Here is a 16,374-nt window from a genome sequence, read left to right on the forward strand (position 1 = left end):
ATTAATGTGCAGCTTAATCACTCGTGAAATCTTTCTAAAATATCCACACTGGTTACCCTAATTCCATCAGCCACATCAAAAATGGAAGCACTGGGATAATCATCAGTGTAACAAAAGTAACACAGCACTAGAACACAGAAGATTTCCAAGGCGTTAATCTTCTCGATGCCTCTGTGAGGACAGGAGGCGGCTAATACAAGAAAACATGATCCCTGTCATCACCAGGCATGCTTCCAGGGCACTGCAGACTCTTTCCAAAATTGACACTCATTTTACCATCTGTCCTCATTCCTGACAGAAGGATTGAAACTATTATTATTTTCTCCAATTAATAAATTTTTTTCAGACATGAGAATCCAACAATATTTGGGTAAGGAAAGGTAGTGGATTGAATAATGTCCCCTCCCAAAACGCAGGTCCCACCAGAACCTCTGAATGTGACCTTATTTGGAAAAATAGAGTCTCTGCAGAGATGATTAGTTACGATGAAGTCATCCTCGAACAGAATCACCACCGACTGCTGTCCTTACGAGATGAGGAGAAGACGCACTAATACATGCAGGGGAGAAGGCCCTGTGCAGAGGAAAGCAGAGGCTGGAGTGATGCAGACACAAGTCAGGGAACCCTAAGAATCGCTGCAGCCACCAGACCCTAGAAAAATCAAAGTGAAGTTGGTCAGCCAAGTCCGACTTTTCACGACCCCATGGACTGCAGCCCACCAGGCTCCTCCATCCATGGAATTTTCTAGGCAAGGGTACTGGAGTGGGTTGCCATTTCCTTCTCCAGGGGAATCTTCCTGACCCAGGGATCAAACCTAGGTCTCCCGCATTGCAGGTAGACACGTTACCGTCTGAGCTACCAGGAAATCCCACCAGACCCTGGAAGGGACCAAGAAAAGATTCTTCCCTAGAGTCCTGGGAGCACGACCCTGCAGGCACCTTGATTAGGACTACCTGCTTCCAGACCCGTGAGAGGACACGTCTCTATTGTTTTAAGCCCTCCAGACTATATGGTACTGCATTATGTCAGCCCGAGGAAACGAATAAGGAAGGACAACCAGGACCTGGGAACCAGGAGACCCAGAAGGGAAACTTGCAGAGGCTTCAAGAATGCTCCAGGGCTGCCACTCAGGAATTCAGAGAAGGCTCAGGACCTTTCTGGTCCCTTCTGATCCATCCCAGGGAGCAAACGCTCTGGGGAACCAAGAACAGGGTCAGGAAGGAGCCAGCGTGATGTCTGTCCTCCCCGTCCCCCCATGCCCCATCTGCCCATCCCTCATCGCCCCCTTCCCCCATCTCTGCTTGTACTTGTGGGAGGAGGAGCTTCATCTGACCAATCAGTGAAAGGCCTGTGGGTTCTCCCGCGCTCACTTGGACCAGCGACCCCTTCAACAGCGCCTTCTTCCCCCAGGAAGTGGTCAGACAAATAGGCGATGGGTCCTATATCCTCCCATTCTTCCGCACCTACTTCCTCCCTTCCCTCTCATTCCGACAAGACTGATCAGGAGATCTTCTTACCGTTTTTTCCCCCAGATTCTGCAGGAGTGCCCTGGTGCCAGTCCAGGTCCTTCCTGCTGCTGCATCGTCAGATCTCCACACTGGTCCTCAGCGGCTGTCCATCCTCCTCCGCCTTCTCCAGGGGACTCTCCACTCTTTTCGTCTGCAGAATGTGAATGATGGTAATGGGTCCTTTCTCCCAGATGAAGGCAGCGAGTCCGTAAATGGGGAACGGGGCCTAGAAAGGCCTTCACAGGGTGCCCGGTGCTGCCAGCACGCTGAAACACTTTGCATCTTCAAGAGTTTGACCTTGACAGTCAAAGTCAATTGCAAGACCAGGGGAGGGCGAAAGAGCCCTTGACCTCAGAATCCTTGTTGGGGCTTCCCCAATGGCTCAAGAGGCATCAAGCATCTGCCTGCCAGTGCAGGAGGCACAAGACACATGGGTTTGATCCCTGGGTTGGGAACATTCCCTGGAGGAGGAAATGGCAACCCATTCCAGTATTCTTGCCTGGAAAATCCCATGGACAGAGGAACTTGGCAGGCTACAGTCTATAGGGTCACAAAGAGTTGGACACGACTGCACATGCAAGCACAAGGAAAGCAAATTGAAGAAGAGTATTTTGTGACTTGTCCAAATTCCATGAAATACAGTATTATCCATAGGTAAGGTCTTACTGGAACACAACTACACTTCTCAGTCTCCATGAGACCGTGGCTGTCTTCACTGGTCAGCAGAAGACTTGAGTAGCTGTGATGGAGACCGCGTGGCCCGCGAGGCTTAAAATATTTACTAGCTGATGCTTTAAAGAAGTTTGCTGGCCCCTGGCATAGACTCTGGAGTCTGATGACCTAACTTTAAATCCTAGCTCCACTACTTACTAGCTCTGTGATTTGGGACAAGTTATTTTCCTCTCTCTTCTCTTGTTTCCACGTCTCTAAAATGGACACACAAGTTATTTCTAATTATTGTGACAATTAGACAACTTATCATTCTAAGGTCTCAAAACAGTGCCTGGCACAGAACAATACTATAGATGGGTTAAGTTATCTTCAGGTCTTCATGTTAATCCTGTCTCCCTAAATCCTACATCGTTCTACACCAGAGTAGGATGAATAAAAACTTCCAAGTCTTCATTTTACTTAACACAAACTTATCATTTTCTCCTTTTTTTCTGCATTTCCTTCACTTTTCATTATTGGTCCATAGACAAACAGATCCAGGAGACCTTAACTCAGATTTCTCAAATCCCAACTGGGTTCTAATTTGTTACATGGAGGAGAAAAAAAATCCGTATTCCTCAGCAGATGCACAGAGGTGCTTTGTTAAGCACACCTGCCACCTCCTTACTCTTCGGCATTAAAGGACATTCTTGCAAGCTCTACAAATCCTGACATCAAAAGCAACACAGAGGGGGCATTTTGCTGGTGGCCCAACGGTTGGATATCTGCGTTGCGATGCAGGGTACACTTTGTCACAGTGGCTTAGCTTTCATTCTAACTAACCCACAGCCGGGCAGCCCACTACTCTCGGCCTACAGAAGCGGAGGTGGAAGCTGAGTGATTGGCTGATCTGCCAACCACCCCTTGATGCCAACCCCACACTTAGCTGCAGAACCCGGTCTGAAGCAACCTCTGAACTTGGAGCCCTGTGCTCTGTCCACTTAACATGGGCATTATATTTGCTCTTGGAGACAAGCCCGTGTCCCCTCAGCCTCTGAATTAATCCACCCAGTGCTTAACACATGGTGCCCATGGGCTACCCAGATGGCACTAGTGGTAAAGAACCCACCTGCCAATGTAGGAGACGTAGGTTGGACCCCTGGATCAAGAAGATCCCCTGGAGGAGGGCCTGGCAACCCATTCCAGTATTCTTGCCTTGGAGAATCCCATGGACAGAGGAGCCTGGCGGGCTACAGTCCATGGGGTGGCAGAGTTGGACACGACGGAAGTGACTTTGCACGCACGCACACCAATATGCTGCTGGGAACAGTGTGTCAGCCTGGGTCCAATCAGGAGAGAGAAACCACAGACTAAGACAAACAGGTAACGTACAATAGAAGAATCAGTCGCTGTAACAGGAGTAGGGTACCAGGAACAGGATAGAAAGAAGTAAAGAGAACTCTGAAGGCCATCTGACTAGCAGCTGTAGGGAGCAGCTGTGAGCCCCAGGTGTGGGACCAGGGCACTTGGAAGCGTCCCCATCCCCCACCCCTGCCCTGGGGCCGAGCTCCAGATCTATGGTTCTGTGCTGGAGAACTTGCCAGAAACTAGTCCTCTGGGGACTCAGGGAAAGAGTCACAGGAGACACCTCACTGCTCTGAAACCACACGGGGCTCTAGGGAAGCTGCTGGCCACAAAGGATAATGAGCAGACAACTACCGGTCGTTTAGAGTACATTTGTGAACCAGCAACAATCAACTTTTGCACATCTTTTTCTCTTATCTTTGCATGCGTGAGTGTGAGTGCTAAGTCGCTTCAGTCGTGTCCAACTCTTTGCAATCCCATGAGCTGTAGCCCACCAGGCTCCTCTGTCCATGGGATTCTCCAGGCAAGAATACTGGAGTGGGTTGCCATGCCCTCCTCCAGGGGATCTTCCCAACCCACGGTTCAAATCCACATCTCTTAGGGCTCCTGCCTTGGCAGGTCAGTTCTTTAACGCTAGCGCTACCCAGAAAGGTCTCTATTATCCTTAGAAACTTCCAATTTTTTTAAAACTAATGTGTGATTCATCTTAAAACACAACTTAAAAATATACAACCACGTTTAATATGGGATCACCAAGGCTCAGCAGTGTTCCTTCTTTACCATTTGGGAGGGACTTTGGTCAGAAACTGCGTTCGTTTTCTATCGCGCATCACCCGTGGTCACAAAGATAGCGGCTTCAAACAGTCCACATTCATTAATTTGTTGTTTCTGTGGATCGGGAGGTGACGCATGGGCTGGCCGAGTCTCTGCTCACTTGGCAGACACCTCATCAAGGTGAGGGCTGAGGCTGCTCTCTCACCTGACATGCAGGACTCACATACAAGCCATCAGAACTGTTGACAGAATTCAGTTCCTTGTGGTCCTAGGGCCACATGCATGCAGGCTCAGTCACTTCGGGTCAGGCTCAGTGTCCAACTCTGTACGACCCCATGGACTGTGGCCCACCAGGCTCCTCTGTCCATGGGATTCTCCAGGCAAAAATACTGGAGTGGGTTGCCATGCCCTCCTGCATGGGATCTTCCCGACTCAGGGATCGAACCCCTGCCTCTTAGGTCTCCTGCATTGGCAGGCAGGGTCTCTACCACTAGCACCAGCTGGGAAGCCCCTCATCAGGCTGAGCTCCACAGCTCTTTGGCCGCTGTCAGCTGGAAGTTGCTCTCAACTCCCAGAGACCACCCTCAGGTCCTCGACACCTAGGCCTCTCACAATGACAGCTAAGATCTCAAAGCCAGCGGGAGCATTTCTCTAGTCAGACACCTCTGAGTCTTAAATAATGTAACACAACCAAGGGAGCACCTATCCCATTGTAATCATGGGTCTACCCACACTGAAGGCCGTGAGATCACAGAGCAAGTGCACACCAGGGCCGGAATCTTGGAGGCCATCTCAGAATTCTGCCTGCTGCGGAGACTCATAGAAAGTCTGGGACAATTTGAAAATTATCAAGAGCAAGTCTAGCTTCTCCCCATTCTAGAAATGTCTCTGATCTTCTAAATGAGCCAGGATTCCCTCATTACACTTTGACTTCCTGTATCCTCAAACCAACCCCCATTCCCCAAATCTGGAATTTAAAGGGCTTTCTTCTTAGGGATCAATAGAAAAACATCCAGATCTGGCCATGCCAGAGGTTAGTCTTTTCTTTTTTTGGTTTGTTTTTTAGCAGCTTTTCTTTTTTTGTTGTTTTTTTTTTGTTTGTTTCTGTTTTTTAATTTATTTATTTTCTAGATAACCATCAGCAGATGAATGGATAAGGAAGCTGTGGTACATATACACAATGAAATATTGCTCAGCTATAAAAAGGAATACATTTGAGTCCATTCTAATGAGGTGGATGAAGCTAGAGCCTGTCTGTAGACTGAAGTGAGTCAGAAAGAGAAAAACAAACAACGTCTATTAACGCATATATGTGGAATCTAGAAAGATGGTACTGATGAAGCTATTTGCAGAGCAAAAATGGAGATACAGACATAAAGAGCAGAGTTCTATTCTATTTCTGATGCCCCCTCTGGACAGTTGGCAAGAAAAGAGGTCGGCAGGTATACTAGCCTCCCAAGGCTGCTGTATCAGATAACCACGACCTGCAGGGCATAAAACAACAATCTATTCTCTCACAGTTCTGGAGGCTGGAGGTCCAAAATCAAGGTGTGGGTGGGACTGTGCTCCCTCCAGAGGCTTAGGGGAGGGTCCTTCCTCGCCTCTCCCGGGCCCTTGGTGGCCTCAGGTGCGCCTGGCTTTTGGCTGCATCTCTCCAGTCCCTGTCTCCATCTTCACGTGGCCTTATTGCAGTGTCTCAAGTCTCTGTCTTTCTCTTATAAAAACCCCAGTCACTGGAGGCCCACCCTAAAGCAGGGATGGTCTCATCTCAAGATTCTTAATTACATGTGCAAAGGCCTTTTCCAAACATGGCCACATTCACAGCTTCCAGGGTTAAAACATGGTCTACGGGCTTCCTTGGTGGTCCAGGGGTTAAGAATTCATCTTTCAGTGAAAAGACGAAGGTTCCATCCCTGGTCAGGGGACTAAGATCCCGCATGCCATGGGGCAACTAAGCCCACACCCTCTAGAGCCTGTGCTTTGCAACAAGAGAAACTCACGTGCTGCAATGAAGAGCCCACATACAACAGGCCAGGTTTTGTTTATTTTTTACTTTGCATAGCCAAAATAAAATAAAAATAAGTAAACGTGGACTGTCTTTTCAGAGGGTCACTATTCAACCGATTGCATTGGGAGACTATTTATTTAGAAGTCCACTTACATCAGTTGCAAAGACCAGTGATCTGCCTCAATCTTGCGGGAGCACGGTGGGGAGGCCTTGGTTGGTGAGCCTGGCCAAGGTGCCCCTAGAGAGGCACAGGGCCAGGATCCTAACCCCCAGGACACTGCTGCTCTGCCCTGGAGAGAGACTCCTCCAGACCAGGGCCCCAGGGGGGCCCCGCAGATGGGGAGGTAAGGGAGCACAGAGACCTCTGAAACCCTACACAAGACGCTCAATCTCTCTTCCTCAGTTGTCACACCTATAGTATGAAGTTAATCACAGTGACACTCTCTTTATGGAGTGTCGTTATGAAGGTTAAATAAGGCCATGTATGTAAAGTAGGTAGAATTCTAATTGGCTCTGAAACTCCCACCACGCTGGTGAACCTGCCCTACACAGTCCCCTCTCCTTGATGGCCTGGCATGTATTAGATTAAATGAGATGAAACTGACCTTTAGGGATGAAAAATGGAGTCAATCTGTAACTTACATGTTTCAGCAGAACACAGTCCAAGTCTTAGTCTTGCAGGTATATCCGACTCTTTGCGACCCTATGAACTCTAGCCCACGGGGCTCTCGTCTGTGGGATTCTCCAGGCAAGAATACTGAAGTGGAATTGCCATTCCCTTCTCCAGGCGATCTGCCAAACCCTAGGAATCAAGCCCACATCTCCCCCATGGCAGGCAGATTCTTACCTGTCTGAGCCACCAGGGAAGCCCCCGTATCATGTAATTGTTAGCTAAGGTTACCACCTACAGCTCTAGGCCCACCTCCACAGCTCTAGGCCCACCTCCTAATGATGCCTCAACCACAGGAAAGCGAAAGGACTTTTCCCTCCCAGCTCCAGGAAGAAAAGCTCAAGGGAGGCTCTGATTGGCTGAGTGTGGGTCATGTGCCAGCCTGCTGACAAATCACTGTGGCCAGGAGGGGAGGGGAGTGTTGTGATTGGTCTAGCATAGATCACAGGCATGCCCCTATTGGCTGCATCCCAAGCCCAAAGAGCACCCAGAGCATCAATTCTTGTTAATGATTGGTGGATGGATGGATTGAATGTATAATACATGCACATGATAAAAATCAAACAGTAGGTAAAGTTGCACCGTGGCAAGTAGGCCACTGCTTCTCAGAAGTTTCTACCAGTGCCTTTTGTGTGTGTTAACATTCCAGAAATAATTTGTGCATCTGTAAGCATGCACATCAATGCATAGAGATGTAGATACAAATTTCCTGCACCTTTTTTTCACACAGATGATTGTGTGTGGATGTTTCCCACTTTTTTGAGTGTTCCTCTCCTCGCTCTGCCCTTTCCCAAAGCCAGATGCACTGATCTCTGTGGCCTGGGACTTCCTTGCCCCTGCTTCTAGTTGTGGTTGACCCACTTAAGGCCCTGGCGGAAGATTAGAAGCCCGGAGGCAAGTGGGAGGGGAGTATTTATTCCCCCAGCTGCCACCATGTGGGTCCCAAGGCATAGCTTGCATGCTAAGTCACTTCAGTCATGTCCCACTCTTTGCGACTCCATGAACTATAACCCACCAGGCTCCTCTGTCCATGGGATTCTCCAGGCAAGAATACTGGAGTGGGTTGCCATTTCCTCCCCCATCTGGAGGAAATGGCAACCCACTCCAGTAGAAATGGCAACCCAGGGATCGAACTCGAGTTTCTTACATCTCCTGCATTGATAGAGATGGGTTCTTTACCACCTGGGAAGACCCAAGGCATGGCTACCCCTCTACTAAATTCATAGCTCCTGCCATCTCTCCAAACCCCAGAGGCAGCCGCCCCTCTACTACATAAAGCCCCCACACTGGCTGGCCCAGGGCCCTGCACCCTCCCCCGTGGGTTCCCCTTAACCCTCCCCGCACTTTGATAAAGTCTTCTGGGACACCTCCTCTCCAACAAGGTGAGCCTATCCCTATTAGAGGGCCCACTGTACACACTTTTTCAATAGAAAATCAAGAAATGAATTCTGCCCCAATTACTGTCCCCTCCCCATTTCCCTTCACATCTTCTTTAGAGTCGGGGCTCCCCAGACTCTGAAGTCAGAGTGCTAGGGTTTAGTCACAGCCCTGCCACTTTTGACCTGAGTCACCTGGGCAAAGACACTGTTCTGACCTGCGACGGCAGTGGTAGTAACCACCCCCTGCAGGTGGTGTGAAAACTCACTGTGCTGTGAACACGCCCCTTAGTAGAGGGCCCAGCCCTTAGTGAGTGCTGGTTAAATGCTTTCTCATCTAAGCCAGATGTTATCCCAACCCCAGTGTCCCTGAGGCCCCACCGGGCAGCCTCTGCCAGGGATCTTCACGTCCTGTCTGGCCATCCTGGTCAAGGCAGATTTGAACACGGGTTGGGTTTGGGGTGGTGACTGATGGAACGTGTGTCCAGAAGGGAGCCATTCTCCATCCCACGTCAGTGGCTCCATCTCAGCACTGAAAAGTACGGGACTCCTGCCTCACCTTAGTGGATCAGGTGCCAGCTGTCCATGAGATGTCTGGAAGGATGCAGCCGTCCTGGGGAAAGCTGCATGTGGACATGGCAACGCCTTTCAGTTTACTTTACCTTTGGGTCTTCCAACCTCATGGAAAGCCAGCACCAAGGAAATGGAGGGGTGGGTATTAGACATGCTGGTTGAAGGACGTCCCCTGTGGCCCAGTGGCTAAGACTCCACACTCCCAATGCAGGGGGCCCGGGTTCCATCCCTGGTCAGGGAGCTAGATCCCACATGCTGCAACTAAGACCCAGGGCAGCCAAATATATAAATAAATACTTTAAGAAAGAAAAGAAATGCTGGTTGATGTGGGAGAAGTCGAGAGGGACAGAAGTGTGAGGCCAGGAGGGTGGGCCTGAGCCCGGGGCAGGAAGACCAGCTGAGATGCCCCTGCCCTCTTAGTTCTAGGGCTCAGGCCCCAGAAAGGGGGTTAATTATATTTTTGCAGCCCACCTCATGGGCTTCCGGAGAGAATCCATGTTAATAACCAAGGAGGACAAAGTCCACAAAGGGACGTAATGGAGCTGGGGTTTTCCTTAGGGAGCGACTGCACCGCTTTCATTTCGGACGCTAAGGCACAGAGCCTCGGGCCTAACGAGAGCTTCAAGGATCTTTGAAAATGTTTAAGTCTTGGAAAAAAAATGATAGTCTGCAGATTATGGAAATAGCAATAGCAAAATCAAATTCCACAAATGATTAATTTATATATTCACTCTTCATTAATTGTTAAATTGAGTAGACATCAAAATCTCACTGCATTTGAAAACTGTTTGTACAGATAGATTTTTCTCATGTCACAAGAATTCACAAGTATGCCAGTGCCTGCCAGGAAATAACGGCTAATCGCAAGTTAAATGAGTGACTTACAGCGAAATCTTTTGTGTGTGTGGCCACATGGCTTGTAGAATCTCAGTTCTGAGACCAGGGATTGGACTGGACCCGGGCCACAGCAGTGAAACCCCAGAATCCCAACCACTAGGCTACCAGGGAACTCCTGAAACCCAAGCATTTTAAGAACAAAATCACTGGTCTTCCCCAGTGAACTCCATCCTGCCAGGGGATTGTCTGTTTCCAGAATCATTGCTACTTCTGCCTTTTTCTCTTTCTTACACATCATGAATACCAACCAAAAAAAAACAAACCTCAGTTTCTTTAAAGTGGAAAAACACAGAAGCTGACAATAGATTGAAAATCCTCTCATCTGCCGGTTGCATTGCAGGGACGTGGTGCTTTCAATGGGACAGCCAGTTCCTAAGACCAAAGTCACCTTTGGCTAATTTGCGTTTGTGGCTTTTCCAATCCTGTTTTCCCCCAACCCACCCCTGTGCCATCAAGGGAGAGCAGGTACTTTCCAAACCCACAGCTCACAAATGCCAGGGATTGTTGTTTTTAATGCTGTGTGTGTGTGCTCAGTCGTGTCTGACTCTCTGTGACCTCATGGACTGTAGTCCGACAGGCTCCTCTGTCCAGGGACTCTCCAGGCAAGAACACTGGAGTGGGTTGCCATGCCCTCCTCCAGGAGATCTTCCCCACCCAGGGATCGAACCCGGGTCTCCTATGCCTCATGCATTGGCAGACGGATTCTTTACCTCTTGACCTACCTGGGAAGCTCTTTGAATGCTGAGTCTCCATCATCGTCAAAGTCTCTTCTCTAAGTGACTTTACTCAGAAACGTCTCTCTCTCTCTCGAGGAGGTAAACACAGATGGGGTCACCTGCGCCCTCACCCTCAGCCCCTCACAGTCCAGGCTCTACTGGACCCACCCCAGGCTCCCGCAGAAAAGAGGAATTGGTCTCTGTCTAGAGCTCCTCTGTTCAAAAATTTCAGTTGCTTGAACGGTTTATTTTATCCAGCACGTTGATTAGTTAATGGTACTTGCAACAAAGCTTGTAGTTATTAATTAAACCATCTGAGTGAGCCCTCCAAAGACCATGAACAATCTGACTGGAAGCCAAGCTTCCTACAACAAGTTTTAAAACAGAAAAAAAAAAAAAAAAAAAATGCAGGGCATGCAGGAGAACAAGGGTGACTCAGCTGTGTCGTAGGAAGGGCCCATGTCCCCACGAGGACAGGGGTGAGCTAAGGCCGCTGTCTGGAGGCTTGGGAGCTGGCCGCTGAAGAGCGGACGATCCAGGGGGGACACACAGCGGCACGACACTGAGGTGCTCCGGCAAAAGTGGGACAGAAAAGCGCCCTCCCTTTGTGCGTGCAAAGTCACTCAGTTGTGTCTGACTCTTTGCAACAATACGGACTATAACCCACCAGGCTCCTCTGTCCAAGGGATTCTCCAGGCGAGAATACTGGAGTGGGTTGCCGTTTCACTTAGACAAAGGCAAGTTAATGTTTCTGGGTCAAGTTCTTTCTGTTTGAATTTTAGGGCCCTGACAGAGCCCTAAATCAGACCAAAACAATTTTGAGGACTGAATGTGTTTGAAGGAATGCCATTTCCAATTCCATGACAAAGTTATTCTTAAGGAATAGCTGCTCTTTAAGACCAGGGACAAACCCCAGAGTCCGTTTGCCAGCGGGATGATCTATTGGAACCCATATTGCCACAGGAATTAACACTTCATTCCACGTCCCCCCTCCCCTCACACATGTACGGACAGCCTCCCCCACCATCAACATTCCCAGCAGAAGGTTCATTTCTTACAGCCCAGCCACCTACACTGACACATCATTGTCACCCAGGGGACAGAGCGTTCCTTAGATCCCCTGGAGGAGGAAATGGCAACCCGCTCCAGTACTCATTCTTGCCTGGAAAATTCCATGGGCAGAGGAGCCCGGCGGGCTACAGTCCATGGGCCACACGTCCCTTCCCACTGCAGTGCGTCCCCTGCACACGTTTGATCCCTCCGCGTGATTTGCCACTGCACTGAGTGGCAGCCTCAGGTGTCTTTCTGCTTATCTCCATGCATGGAGAGTTTACAGTTAGAAGGGAAAAAATATTTGAATTCTTTGGAGCAAAATTTAAGATGTAAAGCAGCTCCAAAAATTGTGAAACCTTTTAAAACTCCAACTTTAGTAAGTTTCTTGTAATTTTATGAACAAACTCTTGTTCACTGGGAGGGTGACTGGAAGTCCAGGCAAAAGATGATCTCAAATACAGTAGTTTCGTGTCCAGATGAAAAATATACCTTACCCCTTTGCAAAAAATGACACGCTTTTTGACCTAACAAATGGGTCTCCCTAAAACTGGGTTTTCACGAATCTTTGAATACCGGTAAAACTGACTACTAACATGGTAACATTTTCAGAGAACCAACAAGCCAAACCATTCCCCAGTTCTCAGAAGAACAATCTGAGACGTATTCGTTGGCTCTGTCATTTTGAAGATTTTATATGAAGAAAGCAAAGAGACACTCTCTCAGCTGCTTGTCTCTGTGCAGTGGACCAAGTGCTGGTCCAAGCTGATGGCCCCGTTTGCCTCCCATCCGTGGATGCTCTCCCAGCCAGCGAGTCCCCTGGGCCCTCCTGTCACAGAGAAGATCCAGCTTCAGCACGAGACACTCCTCCCAGGGAGGCTAGGTGATGGCCAGCGAGCAGAGGGCCTCTGCCTTCCTGTGCTCAGGAGTTTTGAAAGAAGAGGTACAGCTGATCTTACCCTGCCCCTCCCCCTGCCTACTCTGCAGCCTCCAAACAGATTGCTTTCCTCGGGTCATTTCTCTGCTATGAATGAGTTGCAGTTGAGGTTCTTAGGAGAACTCGGAGCAGAACGATCACTAAATGTTGTTGTTGTTCAGCCACTAAGTTGTGTCTGACTCTGCCACCCCATGGACTGCAGCACTCCAGGCTTCCCTGTCCTTCACTATCTCCTGGAGCTTGCTCAAACACATGTCCATGGAGTCAGTGATGCCATCTCATCCTCTCACCCTCTGTCACCCCGTTCTTCCCCTGCCATCAATCTTTCCCAGCATCAGTGAAGTGAAAGTTGCTCAGTCCTGTCTGACTCTTTGCGACCCCATGGACTTTACAGTCCATGGAATTCTCCAGGCCAGAATACTGGAGTGGGTAGCCTTTCCCTTCTCCAGGGGATCTTCCCAATCCAGGGATTGAACCAGGGGTCTCTCACATTGCAGGCAGATTCTTTACCAACTAAGCTATTCGGGAAGCCCTTCCCAGCATCAGGGTCTTCTCCAGTGAGTTGTCTCTTCATATCAGGTGGCCAAAGTATTGGAGCTTCAGCATCAGCATCAGTCCTTCCAGTGAATATTCAGAGTCAATTTCCTTTAGGATTGACCAGTTGGGTCTCCATGCAATCCAAGGGACTCTGAAGAGTCTTCTCCAACACCACAGTTCAAAAGCATCAATTCTTTGGTGCTCAGTCTTCTTTGTGGTCCGACTCGCACATCTGTACATGACTACTAGAAAAACCATAGCTTTGACTATATGGATCTTTGTCAGCAAAGTGATGTCTCTACTTTTGAATATGCTGTGTAGGTCAGTCATAGCTTTCCTTCTAAGGAGGAAGCATCTTTTAATCACTAAATAGGGCCCCATGATGCATTGGTCACATTCCATTACAAGAAAAACTCACACTACATACGTATGTGGTTAATGACGTGTTGTATTTGGTGTCAAGGTTTTGAAAGGCACTATTTTGACATTAAAATGTGTTCTTCTCTGTATTAATGGCCTGTCTTCTGAGTTTTCTCTTCAAGGCTTTCTAAATTTTCCTCTTTAGAACGAAGAAATCTGAAAGACCTATCATACCATTCTTTCTAGCAGCTCTAAATGGGAAACAAAGGCACCCATTAGTAATCTCTTACTGTTTCTATGCAATATAGCATAATTTAGCTTTACCTTAAAAATTGACTGTGGTCTCAAATCAGTAATTATTACCTCTAAAAATAAAGGAGTCTGTTTTCTTACATTGAAATATGCATATATATTTCTAGGTGAAAAAAATTAGTACTAGGTTTAAAATTTTTTCTTTATTGACAACTCAAATTTAGTCACTAGTATAATAAGAGGCTCTTTCTAGTATTTTAAAAGTTGATCCAGTAGAGCTCAAAGGAGTGTCTTAAGTCTATGAAACTTTGGCACTGACATCTTTTGACTTTTCTCCTTATCTACAGATAGTTTTATTTCTTAAAAGATGTGAACGTTAGTAAATTTCTACAAGCATCTTAGATGTAAAAATACTGAACTGGAACAATGTTCATTTCCATGTCAGTAGGAACGTAAGAACTGCCTTGAGGGCTCATATTTAAAAGTAATAGGAACACAAGTTAGTGGTTCCGAAATATACTTTTCCATAAAAAGGAACCACTTCTTACGGGCCCAGGGGAATGACACCTCAGGAAGAGCCTCCCATTTGGAGCCACCTGGCAATAGAGAGCGGACCTCTCCCTGACCACCTGCCCTCCTGTGTGCAGGGACCTCCCACCTCAGGAGCCCAAACTCTGCTTAGGCAGGATTCGGTTACTGTCTTTGTAATTGTAAACACCGGGTTATAAACTCTCACCTTGCAGCCTGCAGTTAAATGCCCTTTACCTATACTTTCAGGCTGGGCAAACATGCATTTCTGGTGGGACCATTTTAAGCCTGACGGGTGCACCAGACATCCCCCAGGGGAGGTCCAGTAGGCACTTGACATCGGAGTTTGGAGCTGGGGGCCAACGTCAGATAGAACCCACGGGCAACTTGAGCCTGGAGGAGCCCAGACACCCGGGATGGAGGGCCCGTCCCAGGGAGGGAGGCACAGGAGGAGTCCAGGTAGTATGGGAGCGGGCGAGGGGAAGCCCCCGGGGCCTGGTTGGAAGGGAAATCCCCGATGGGAGTGAAATGGAAAATGAGAATGGGTGAGGTGACAGGAACAGTGTCCCCGGAGGAGAGAGGGACGGAGGGCTGGCAGCTTCCAGGAGGAGGGAGAGGTTTTCAAGTTGGTGGATAAAGCGGGAAGAAAACGGGGACCACAGGGTCTGGGGCTCAGCTGGTGGCTGGCGCGGGGAGGGGGACTTCAGAGGGAGGCGAGCTATCCAGCCACCGGCCTTTTTAAGCACAGGGTGTCAAATGGTTTAAAAACCAGGGTGCGTTCAAAAGGAAGAGTTCGTTTCTCAACAATGAAACACAGAAATGGGTCCCTGCAGGTGGGGGAGTCCTGACTCCCTGCGTGAGTGAGGAGCGACCCCGTTCGCCCCTTCCCGTGGCCGGAGGGGCGGGGGAACGGGGTGGTGGGGGGTAGGGAATGCGAATCTGAAGGACGGAGGACCAGGAAGGGGTTTCAAGAGCTCCAGGTGAGGGCTGTGGCGGGGCCAGGGTCCCCTTAGGGGCCGAGGGGAGGGGCCAGCGCCGGAGCACCCCAGGGGGGTTGGGGGGGCAGGGGGAGGGGACGAGAGCCTGGGAGGTGGGGACGGGCCTGCCTGGTGCGGGCTCCCGGGGGCCGGGCAGCGCGACTGACACGGTCAGTGTCACCATCAGCGGCTCCGTCGCCCTGCCGTCTTGTGATCTATCACCACCACACACGCGCGCGCGCACCGCCACTACGTCCCGGCACGGCACGCGTGGCTCTCCGCAAACCTCTCCTGTGGCTCCAGGTGGCGGGTGTGGGGGCTCGGGGGGCTGTGGGCAGCGGCGCCTGGGGGCCTGGGGAGCGGCCCCGCCGTCTGAAGGCCCTCGAGCACCACCTTTCCGACCCGCAGAGGGGCGGAGCCGATACCTGGGGGCGGAGCCAATACTTGGGGCGGAGCCGACACCTGGGTGCGGAGCCGACACCTGGGTGGGGCTCCTCCCTCGCGGGGCAGAAGCCCCTGCAGGCAGCACTGGGGGAAGGTGGGGGGCGGGGTGCACGGGGTCGCTCCCCACTGCTCCTAACCCACGCGGGGAGTCTGGACTCCCTCCACTTGCGGGGACCCATTTCCGTGTTGCATTGTCGAGAAACGAACTCTCCTTTTTGAACGCGCCCTGGTGTTAAACCATCAGACATCCCGTGCTTAAGAAGGCCCCGGCGGGATGTGAAGTCTGCGCGCTGAGCGGCGCCCCCGCCCGGCCTCCTCACACCACCAAGCCACACCTGACACCTCGGGGCTGGGGGCTCGGCGTGTGCTCCTTCCCTCCCGTCAAAGGCCCGATCGGTCGTCTGAGAGCCGAGAACCCCGGCGCGCGCACTTACGCGTTCTCCTTCAGCGAGGAGAGGTAGGCCTCGGTGTCCGACTCAGGGATGTCCGAGTCGAGCCCCGACAGATAGCGGTAGACGTAGGAGAAGGTCCCGAAAGGAATGCGCGCGGGCCCGCCCTCAGGATCCGTGGTCAGGATCTCGCAGAGGTGCTTCATCGCAGTGTTCAGTGACTGGAGACGGCAGAGAGCAGGCGGGGAAACGGTTACCGCTGCGATGCGCTAAGACGGACAGCAAAGACAGCCGCCCACAGACACCTGGGTATAGCTACAGAAGTTCTCCCCCAAGTATGTTCTCGGCGGTCTAAATTAAGA

The 16,374-nt window shown here is 50.1% G+C and overlaps 1 protein-coding gene across 3 annotated transcripts in view; it reads right to left on the reverse strand.

Moving 5' to 3' along the window:
- Positions 1–801: 801 nt before the first annotated feature.
- ROPN1L (rhophilin associated tail protein 1 like) overlaps positions 802–16,374 on the reverse strand; it is a 31,923-nt gene continuing 16,350 nt past the window's right edge. For 2 of the 3 annotated variants that reach the window (XM_027520256.1, XM_027520258.1), the window contains exons 5-6: positions 16,058–16,233; positions 13,493–13,673 (exon numbers count right to left, since the gene is read on the reverse strand). In XM_027520256.1, the coding sequence (XP_027376057.1) occupies positions 13,610–13,673; positions 16,058–16,233 (240 nt within the window). In that variant the 3' untranslated portion in view covers positions 13,493–13,609. Of the gene's footprint in view, positions 1,194–1,517; positions 1,660–13,492; positions 13,674–16,057; positions 16,234–16,374 lie in introns of those variants that run through there. The other variant, XR_003507177.1, reaches the window with a different exon arrangement.

The sequence above is a fragment of the Bos indicus x Bos taurus genome, chromosome 20 (assembly GCF_003369695.1).
Source record: "Bos indicus x Bos taurus breed Angus x Brahman F1 hybrid chromosome 20, Bos_hybrid_MaternalHap_v2.0, whole genome shotgun sequence".
Taxonomy (NCBI): Eukaryota; Metazoa; Chordata; class Mammalia; order Artiodactyla; family Bovidae; genus Bos; species Bos indicus x Bos taurus.